Here is a 10,369-nt window from a genome sequence, read left to right on the forward strand (position 1 = left end):
TTTACAGTCATAAGCCACCATAAGCCGCCATGGCTTTACCATCCTCGCTATCCTGATTCTTTCAAACCATACTTTGATAGTGTGCACCTGTCATCCTAGCACTCAGGAGATCAAGGCAGGTAGATCACAAGTTTGAGGACAGTCTGGGCTACAGAGCAAGACCCCCCAAACAAGAAAAACATGGCTTCCTCACCTCCTCACAGCTCTCACAGCACATTCCCAAACTTGGGGGAGGAAGGCTGCCAAGTTATTAGAGCTAAAATATGTTTGTATGTGTGGGAATGGGTATATGGTGGAAAGGACAGATGCCTCCTTACATCACATTCCTTCATCAAGGAGGTAGGGAGGAGGCAAGGACTTTATAAAGCCATAGGCCTTTAGTGAGACCCAGGGTGGAAGGAAGCGCCTGCAATTAGAGCCATCGGTACAGCTGGTAGGTGCAATGTGTGCAGTTGAAGGGGTGGGGGAATGGGAAAGGGGACGTTCTCTTTATGTTTTGTGTGTGCTGATCCTAGGCTTGAACTCATAACCTGAGTGCTATCCCTGAGTTTGTTTTTTTTTTTTTTCCTTAAGGCTGTCTGAGCGAGCCACATTCTCCACTTCTGACTTTTAGGAAATTAATTAATTAGTTAATTGGAAATAAGAGTCTGATGGACTTTCCTGCAAGGCTAACTTTGAATCATGATCCTCAAATCTCAGCCTCCTGAAGAGCTGGGATTACAGGCATGAGGCACCAGAACCCTGTTTTGGGTTCTCTTTAAAACTTCATGTTAGGGAACAGAAAGCCCTGGGTTTTGTTATGCAGTTTCTCAGTCAGTAACGCTCATCTCTGGCTCTCCACAACAACCCTTCTGGTCCTCATCCCCCTAAAAGGTACTTTTGTGGGCAACAAACTGGGGTCTCTTGCTTCTCTCATTCCCCACCACCACCTGGAAAACATAGACCACCATTCTCCATCTAAGGATGGGGCTGAGAGAAGGGCAGTCTCACAAGCTTCTGTTTTTACCTGTTCCTTTCAGGAAAGGCAAATTGTCCCTTCTTGCTAAGGAACCATTGCCACACACACACATGCTTCCCTCCCTGCCCCCCTCCCCTCCAGTGGAGCTGCTGCTGCCATGGTTGCCAGGCATGGTTGCTAAGTCTCTGCATGGAAGGGTTGGCGTGGGCTGTGCTGCCACTAACATTACCATGGTGAATCAGGGGACACCTGGTAGAGGCTTAGGGGGAGGGATCATGTGGGTGTAAGCAACAACCCCCTTGTCCAGAATGAGCCCAAAAGGTGAGCTCTGCCTCAGACAAGCACTAAATAAGTGAACTAGCACTTTGAGGTGGGGGAGGAGGGTTGCAGGGGGACGCTATGCTAGGAGTGACTACTTTTATTTCAGTTGCTAGTGGATTCCGTTTGCCAAGGGAGCATAACATCTCCCTCCCTGCCCCCCATAAGCATAAGCACCCTAGTTCTCCATAAGACTGGGCAGAGTTGTATAGGCACAGATCAGAACCCCCAAATTCTGGCTTCTGTATTGGGAGAGAAAGCCTGCTGTTGAGGGGTAAGGGGGTTCCATGGGTTCCCAAGGACAAATATTTTGGAAAGGCAGTGGTGGAGTAGCTTCAGTAGCCAAGACAGACATCCTGCGCTATATCCGCTATATCAGCAGCTCTGAGCTGCAGCACTGAACAGAAGTGTTAAGAATGTTTTTGAGATGGGGGAGGGGGCAACTCGCCCCCAAAGTGGCACAAAAGCTTCCTGAAAGCCACCTCCTCCTCTCTACTGCTTGGGAGCTGGTTACTCATCTCATCTCTGCACCCAAATGCCACTGCCGCTAAAAATAGTCCCCATCAGCCAGCCCCTCCTGCACCCCAACCCCATGGTAACCAGCCAAGAGTGGCAGGCAGAGACCTTGAGTTCTGTTGTCACCACTCCCTGTTGGGGAGACAAGTCCGAGGAGGCAGGAAGTCAAGGGTAGAAGAATCCTGGTGGTCAGGCAACCTGCCAAGCAGGAGAGTAGAGGGTTAAACCGGCTGGAAGGTTAAAGAAATGGGGGCAGAGAGTGGGGGGACTGTCAGCTTGGCAAGAAGTCTGTCCTCTGCCCACTCGCCCACTCGCGAGGATCCCATCATGCTGGGGGTGCGGGGGGGGGGGGAGGGGACAGATCAGAGCAGGGGGAAGGGGCGTCCAATCCCGGGCCCCGGGTGTGTGTTGGGGGGGGGGGGAGGCACATGGGGGAGGTAGCAGCGCAGAGCAGTCCGCGCCGTGTCACATGCGCGCGCACACTCACAGACAGGCACACACACGTGTGCCTGGGTATATATAGTTCCCAGTGCCTGGGCCCGCCGCTCTGCAGTGGGCGCCAGCTCCCTGGGCTGGGAGGGGGGCTCACGGGCGGGGTGGGAGGGTGGGGGGCCGGGGTGGGGTGGGGCAGGATGCTGGATGGCCCGCTCTTCTCCGAGGGGCCCGACAGCCCCCGGGAGCTCCAGGACCAAGAGTCTGGCAGCTGCCTCTGGGTGCAGAAGTCTAAGCTGTTGGTGATCGAAGTGAAGACTATTTCCTGTCATTATAGTCGCCGCGCCCCTCCTCGACAGCCCATGGACTTCCAGGCCAGCCACTGGGCTCGCGGGCCCCAGATCCGCACGTGAGTGAAGGAGGACGGGTGAAGGGAAAGCCAGTGGTGAGGTGGGGAGTGGGGTCTCGATCTCCCCTCCCCCTCCCCGCCCCTCCCCCTCCCCCCAGGCACCCGTGAGTAATAATCGCTGGTCCCCCCCCCTCCTCCTCTTTCCCGCGCCTCCCTCCCCCACCCCTCGAAGTCTGGGACCTGATTCATTCAGCGTTGTTTGGAGGGGTGAGGTGGGCGGACAGGAGTGGGCGTGAGAAAGGGCACGAGGGGAAATGGGACCGGCGCTGGTAAAGTGTGCGTGGAGAGAGGGCGAGAAGTTCGACTTCAGCCCTCACCTGTGCGCACGTGCACGGCAGCACAGCCTCGCCAGCACCCCATCCCACGGCCGTCCCGCACGGTGTGCAGCGCTCCCAGCTCCCCGGACCTCGGCTCCCTTCCCCCACACCCTGCTCACCTGGATTCCCGCTCATTGTCCCAGGTGTAGGCCACGCCCGGGATCCCCTGAACCGCCGCCGCCCCGCCGACCCTGGGCTTCCAGGGTGCTGCAGGAGGCGACCAACTGGCGGGCAGGGCCCCCGGCCGAGGTTCGAGCCCGGGAGCAGGAGAAAAGGAAAGCGGCGTCGCAGGAGCGGGAGGCCAAGGAGACCGAGCGAAAAAGGCGCAAAGCTGGTGGGGCCCGACGGAGTCCCTTGGGTCAGCCTCGCCCAGAGCCCCGGAACACCCCTCGGCTGGCCCAGCCCTCGGGGCTCCTGGTTTACTCTCGGCCTGGGCGCCTCGGGCAGGTGGGGCGAGCGTCCCGTCCATCTGCGCAACCGCAGAGCGACCCAGGGGCGGCGTGGGGGGGGCCCTGGGGGGGGAGGAGGCCAGGGCCCCCCAGCTATGAGGCACACCTGTTGCTGAGAGGCGCAGCGGGCACCGCCCCGCGTCGCCGCTGGGACCGGCCACCCCCCTACGTGGCTCCACCTTCCTACGATGGCCCCCACAGGACCTTGGGGACTAAGCGAGGCCCGGTGCTCTCCCAGGCGCCCATCTCCTCCACCCCGGCTCCCAACCCTGTCAGGACAGAGGGAGGGCTCACAAAAAAGAGGCTGGATCCTCGAATCTACCGGGACGTCCTCGGGGCTTGGGGTCTCCGACAGAGCCGGGGTCTCTTAGGGGGAGCTGCAGGCTGTGGAGTAGCCAGAGAGAGGCTGGAGTCCGGCCAGCCGGCGGCCGTGGAGAAAATCCCAGGCCTAGCTGCTGCTGGCCATTCCCAAGCCAAAGGTACTGGTAGGCCCGGCACCGAGACAGCTCCTTCTGGATCTGTACCTGCGACCCTCAGCCCCACGCGCCCCGCGCCCCGGCCCAGGCACCACCTGCAGGGCTCCAGGGAAGGGAAAGAAGGAAGAGAACACCCCTGGCTTCCCAAATGCTGGATTTCCTCCCCTAAAAAGCAGCCCCCTAGACATAGCCAGACCCTCCCCAGACCTTGGGCTCCAGGCGGCACCGGGTGGAGAGAGTCCCTGGGTCATAGAGAGGGGGCAGGACCTGAGAGCCTGGAGGGCTGGCCGGTGGCCCGGCGCGCCCACACCCTGCCCCGCAGTTCCCACGGCCGTGCTCGGAGAGAAGGCGTCTTTGTCATTGATGCCACGTGTGTGGTGATAAGGTCCCAGTATGTGCCGACCCCTCGAACCCCGCAGGTGCAGCTTTTGCCTTCTGGGGAGCCATGTATTGTTGGGGCTGGCCCTGGGCAGCCCAAGCCCTGCAAAGAAGAGGAGGAGGGCGAGAGGCCCACGGTTTTACCTTCCCCAAAGCAACTGTCCAACGGTCGGATTGTACAACAACCGGGCACAGGGCACAAATGTGAAGCTAAGGGCGGGAATCCAGGGGACTCCTCAATGGAGGGGCGGTCCTCCTCCGGCATCTTGGGGCTCCCTGTGGGCGAAGTAAACTTGAGAGATGACCCCACTCAGCCAGGTAGCCCAGAGAATTCAGTCGTAGGCCCAGCGGCTCCGGGATGCGCCCGCAGCACCAAGGGCTCCGAAGTGGCAGCGGCGGTGGTCGCCAAGCGTATAGGTGGAGGCTGGGCTCGAACCCCAGGGCCCTATGCTGGAGCCCTGCGGGAAGCTGTGTCCCGGATCCGTCGCCACACGGCCCCGGACTCGGATTCAGACGAAGCTGAGGAGCTCAGCGCCCATAGCGGCTCCTCAGATGGAAGCGACACAGAAACCCCAGGGGCTTCCTGTCGGAATGACAGGACCCTGCCGGTGGCTGGGAAGACAGCAGAACTGCGCCACAAGGTAGATGCCATCAGCCAAAATGAGGAGACAGACCCTTTTCCCGGCGAGGGATACCAAGGGGACCCCAGAGGGAAATAAGGAAAGACAGTGAGGTACACCTCTTCTTGTTTTCCCCTGGACCCATCTATTCTTGGGCCTGCTGGGTCCCCTTTCTCCCCCCCCCCCCCCACTTCCTTTGCTCTTCTTCATCTCCCTACCTATACCTGTTCCCATACTTCAAATAGAAAGGAAGGAAAGGGAGCATGTGCCCATTCATGATTTTGTTTCGAGACAGGTGAGTCTGAGCAGTAGATTTAGTATCTGCCAGATTCAGGACACACAGTGGTGTCCTCTGCAGGGGCTGTTAGCCTAGGTGTGAGGCTCAGGCAGGAGGGCAGGGATGGTGGCAATATCAAGGCAAGGCCTCTGGGCAGAAAGGAGAAGATCAGGAGAGAGGGGCTTTGGACCCAGTGACAGAGTGATCAGGTGACAGAAAGCTCCTTAGCAGAGGAGGAAAGAATCCAGAAGTGACCAACAAAGCCGGAAGAGGGTTCACTTTTCATGTCACAAGTCTTGAGCTTCATTTCCAAATCTGCCACTGATGGGTTGGTTGACTTAAGACCAATCCTTTCCCTTTCTGGAATGTACAAAGAAGAAACTCTATGGTCTATCCTTCTATCTCTGGAAATTTGGCTTTTTTTTTTTTTTCCTTGAGGAGGGCTTTATCTTATCTTCTCCTTTAACAAGGCAGGAAAGAGTGGCAGGAAAAAGTGAATAGAATCTGAGGTTCCAAGACAGCCTCCTTGTCCGTTGCATTTCATCCTCAATTCAGGAGACTGTCCAGGGATTTACGAAGATCCGAGTGGGAGAAAGCCTCTTATCTCAGCCTCCCAGGTTTCGGTGAGCGCCAGGGCACGAGAGTAGCACTGCCACTCACTCTCCCTGGTCTGTAGTAGTCCCAAGCTGGGAAGGGAAGACAGCCAATGAATGAGCTTGAGACTTCCTTGGGCTCTTCTATTCTCTCCTACTCCCCTCCCCCTTAGTGAGGGTCGAATGTAAACAAACGGAGCCAGGATTTCCCATCCCCTTGGTGCCGTCCACTTGACAGGACCCGAGAATGTCTGTACCTCTTCCTTTTCCAAAACAACAGCCAGGCCCAGGAAAGCAAGTCTTAGGATAAGGCGAGACCCAAGAAACCTGTAGGTGTGGGGTGTCATTCTCGCTATAGCCACTACGGGGCGCGCGCAGGTCGCGGATCTCCCGGGTTGCTACTCCCCGAGTCCCCCGCGGTTCCCCGGTACAGCCGGTTAATCCGATTCCTGTCCCCGGCGTGGTCGGCTCCAGCGCGTGCGCGGCGGGCGTGCGGGTTCGGGAGCAGGCCTTCGGCCTCCTAGACCTCTGGAGCGCCCCCACTCCACCCCCTCTTTTGTGCTCATTCATGCCAGCCGGCTTGGGACTCCGACAGACATTGAAGTCTGGCTTTCCCCACCACTCTTCTCCGATCCTGGATACCTCCTCTGTCTCTGCCATGTGAACTTGGCCAAATCACTTCACCTCCCTGAGCCTCAGTTTCCTCATCTGTCAAATGGGGTTTTATTTTTTAAAGAAACACCTACCTCGCAGGGTTGTTGTGAGGACTTAATGCGGTAATGTATGTATGTACAAAGCGCCTTGCACAGTGCCCGGCACACAGTAGGCGCTCAATAAATCTAAAGCTTCCCTTTATCTAGCTTTGGCTTGTTCCTTTCCCTGGCCTTTGTCCCCCATAGGGTCCTTCCAGTAGGGCTTCTCTGCTCCAGGGGTAGGAGGGCTCCCTTGTTGGCTGGAAACTCCTGAGCCACCCATCTCCCCTGGCCTTCGGGACTCTCCCTTCCTTGCCTCCTCCTCCCCCCCCCCCACACCATCACCACCACCGGCACCACCACCACCACCACCACCACCATGCCGCACCCTGCCGGTTCTTCCCACTGTCCCGGCGCACTCCCCCCGCCCCCCATTCCGGGCAAGGGCTGAGTCAGCCTGGGTAAATTTAGCCGCTGGCGGGCAGGCGCGGGGGCTTCGCCCAGACTCAGTCTCCGGGTCCTGCCCGGTCCCTCAGCCCCACCTCAGTCCCCCCCAACTCCCACTGAATCCCGCTCGCGTTCAGGTCTCCAACTCTGCTCTCAAAACACTTAGGGGTTTAGTGTCCAATTATCTCCATGTCACTTGCCAGCACCCACGGAGACTCAGCGCAAGAGTCAAGGGGCAGGGCTGCCAGGAGGCCCCCAGGCCACCCTGAGCCACAGGCCAGGCTCCATTCTGTGAGAGTCTCTCCTCTGTGGGCTTAAGAACCTGTGGGAGTCAGGTGTTTGGTGGCTCACGCTTGTAGCCCTAGCTACTCAGGAGGCTGAGAGCTGAGGATGGCAGGCCAGGAAACAGCTCCAATTAACCAGCAAAAAGCCGGAAGTGCAGCTGTGGCTCAAGTGGTAGAATACTAGCCTTGAGCAAAAACAACAATAACAACAACCAAAACACACATACAAAACAAAACAACCCCAAACTCAAGGACAGCGCACCCAGGCCCTGAGTTCAAGCCCCAGAACCAACACACACACTCCACGGGGAAAACAGAAAGTCCACCCCAGAGCTTCTTTGAAGCCCATACTGCCCGATTTCTAGTAGCTCTTGTAGGAAGAGGCAAAGAAAGGGGAGGGGCTGTTCCACTTTGTGCAGATACTCCTTCTCCTACAATTCTAATTACTGCTAATTCTACCACTGAATATTTACTTGAGCACCTACTACAAATGAATCACTGGGCTGGGCTGCAGGATAGAGATGAGCAAGGCTTCAAAATATACAAATGATGTATTGATTTTTTTTGAGACAAGATCTAGGTAGCTCAGGCTAACCTCAAACTCAAGATCCCTCCTGCCTCTGCCTCCCAAGTACTAAGATTATAGGGGCTTACCACCATGGCTGGGGAAATTACAGTACTTGAGCAATGCATATTAAGTACTGAAGAGTCAAACTAGGGACAGTGTAATTTTGAGACTCCAGAAGGCTTCATGGAGGAGGTGACATCAGATAAATTTACTGAAAGGGCATTTCAAGAAAGGGAAACAAACTGGGCACCGTAGTGTATGCCCGTGGTACCATCTACTTCTCAGGCTAAGAAGTGTCTCACTTGGAGACCAGAAGTTCCTGACTAGACTGGACAACATTGTCATATCCTGTGTCAAAAACAAAACAAAACAAAAAATCAATTAGAGAGACTAAAGTAACAAAAACAGAGGGCAAAGCTGCAGAGAGACAGGGTTCTTTAGAAACTTACCAAAAACTCTGGGTTGCCTGTGGTTGAGAGGACATTCAGGAAATTGTGGGAGATGAGACCAGAATGAACACTGCAGGCCAAACCTGGCTCTGGGATGGCTCACACCAGTAATCCTAGCTCTTCAGGGGGCTGAGATCTGAGGATCATGGTTTGAAGCCAGCCCAGGCAGGAAAGTCCATTTAACCACCAAAATACCTGGAAGTAGCACTATGGCATAAGGGATAGAGCACTAGCCTTGAGTGAAAAGGCTTAGGGACAGTTCTCAGACCCTGAGTTCAAGAGTCAGGACTGGCAAAACAAAGAAACTAACCACACAACCACCCCGTCCCCAAACTGGAGGCTAGACAGGTAAGCCTGATGCACTGGAACCCTGGGCTTGGGACAAGGATGGGCTTTCAGGTGGCGAATTAGGGATAGCCCAAGCAGCTGCTGGATCTTCCTACAACCCAGGGGCTCTATGCTTGGGGAAGGGGGAAGTGAGCTTCACTATGGTACCTCAACCCCTTTGAGCATGAATACATAGAGTTCAGTTCCTAGGTGCTTCCCCCCCCCCCTCCCCAGAGCTGAGGACTGAACCCAGGGCCTTGCATTTGCCAGGCAAGTGCTCTTCCACTGAGCTAAATCCTCAGCCCCTTGAGTTCAGTTCCTAAGAACCCACCCACACTGCCAACATTGTCCAGGAGCTGCGGTGGTGTTTTTGCTTAGAACATTAGCTCTGGGGCCTGGCAGCCTATGTTTAAATTCTTTATTTTTTAAATTTATTTATTTATTTATTTTTTGGTGCCAGTCCTAGGGCTTGCTCAAGGCTAGCACTCTACCACTTGAGCCACAGTGTCACTTCCGGCCTTTTCTGTTTATGTGATACTGAGGAATCAAACCCAGGGCTTCATGCATGCTAGGCAAACACTCTACCACTAAGGTACATTCCCGTCCTTGTGCTGGTTTTGACTGATGATCTTCAGATCTCAGCTTCCTGAATACCTACAATTACAGATGTGAACCACCATTGCCCAGCTAAATTCCTGCTGTGACTTTGACCTTGGACAAGTTAACTTAACCTCCCTGTGCTGCATAAAATAGGTTCAGGGTAAAACATGATAATGAACACTTATAATACAAACTGAGGGGCTGGGAAGGTGGCTCAGTGGTAGTGTTTGCCTTGCATGTATGAGGCCCTGGGTTCCATTCCTGGGCACCACATAAGCAGAAAAAGCCGGAAGTGGCGCTGTGGCTCAAGTGGTAGAGGACTAGCTTTGAGCTGAAGAGTTGAGGGACAGCGCCCAGGCCCAGGGATCAGGCCTCATTACTGACAAATAAATAAATAAAATAATACAAACTGAGGCAGGGGACCTGGCTACATAGTAAATTGCAGACTAGCCAGGGCTACATAGTAGACTGAGTCTCATGAAATTAAAATTTTAAGTTGCCTTCTGTATATCACCTTTATAATAAAAACAAAAGTTTTGAAAAAAAATAATTTACTAAAAGTGCTTTTTTTCCTCCAGTCCTAGGGCTTCAACTCAGGGCCTGGGCATTGTCCCTGAGCTTTTTTTTGCTCAAGGCTAGCACTGTGACCCACAGTGCCACTTCCAGCTTTTTCTGTTTATGTGGTACTGAGAAACTGAACCTAGGACTTCATGCATGCTAGGCAAGCATTCTACCACCAAAGCTACATTCCCAGCTCTGCTAAAAGTTCTTTTTTCCCAAGGTTGGGATGAGGCTCAAGTAATAGAATGGCCTGCCTTGTGAGCACAAGGCCCTGAGTTCTAACCCTAGGATGAAAAAAAAAAAAAAAAGCTTGGAAGGATTAAACGATTCAATATGTCCAGTATGTAAAGTATTTAGAATGTTCAAATTGTCCCCATCTAGTAAGTAACCTGCAGGTATTGTTTCTCTTTAGAGCTATTTCATTAGGGATATTGTGTAGAAACAAAGGGATGGGAAAAGAGCTGGTGACTCATGCCTGTAATTCTAGCTACTCAAGAGGCTGAGATCGAAAGAGGGTGGTTCAAAGCCAGCCCAGGCAGGAAAGTCTGTGAGACTCTCATCTCCAATTAACTACAAAAAAGCCGAAAGTGAGCTGGAGGTAAAGTGGTAGAGCTCTGGCCTTGAGCAAAAAAAAAAAAAATCGCAGGGACAGTGCTCAGGCTCTGAATTTCAGTCCCAGAACAGAAAGAGAGGGAGGG

The 10,369-nt window shown here is 54.5% G+C and overlaps 1 protein-coding gene across 2 annotated transcripts; it reads left to right on the forward strand.

Annotated features, from left to right (window-relative positions):
* Nucleotides 1-398: 398 nt before the first annotated feature.
* Ddn (dendrin) lies at nt 399-6,584 on the forward strand. 2 transcript variants are annotated; one of them, XM_042677637.1, is made up of 3 exons: nt 399-433; nt 2,562-2,633; nt 3,094-6,584. In XM_042677637.1, the coding sequence occupies exons 2-3, from the start codon at nt 2,587-2,589 to the stop codon at nt 4,970-4,972; spliced, it is 1,926 nt and encodes a 641-aa protein (XP_042533571.1). In that variant the 5' UTR covers nt 399-433; nt 2,562-2,586; the 3' UTR covers nt 4,973-6,584. The 2 variants fall into 2 exon arrangements, with proteins under 2 accessions (XP_042533571.1, XP_042533570.1); XM_042677636.1 differs by lacking the exon at nt 399-433 and having other exon boundaries at nt 2,425-2,633.
* The last annotated feature ends 3,785 nt before the right edge of the window (nt 6,585-10,369 follow it).

This window comes from Dipodomys spectabilis, unplaced genomic scaffold (assembly GCF_019054845.1).
Source record: "Dipodomys spectabilis isolate Male_0828 unplaced genomic scaffold, ASM1905484v1 ptg000039l, whole genome shotgun sequence".
Taxonomy (NCBI): Eukaryota; Metazoa; Chordata; class Mammalia; order Rodentia; family Heteromyidae; genus Dipodomys; species Dipodomys spectabilis.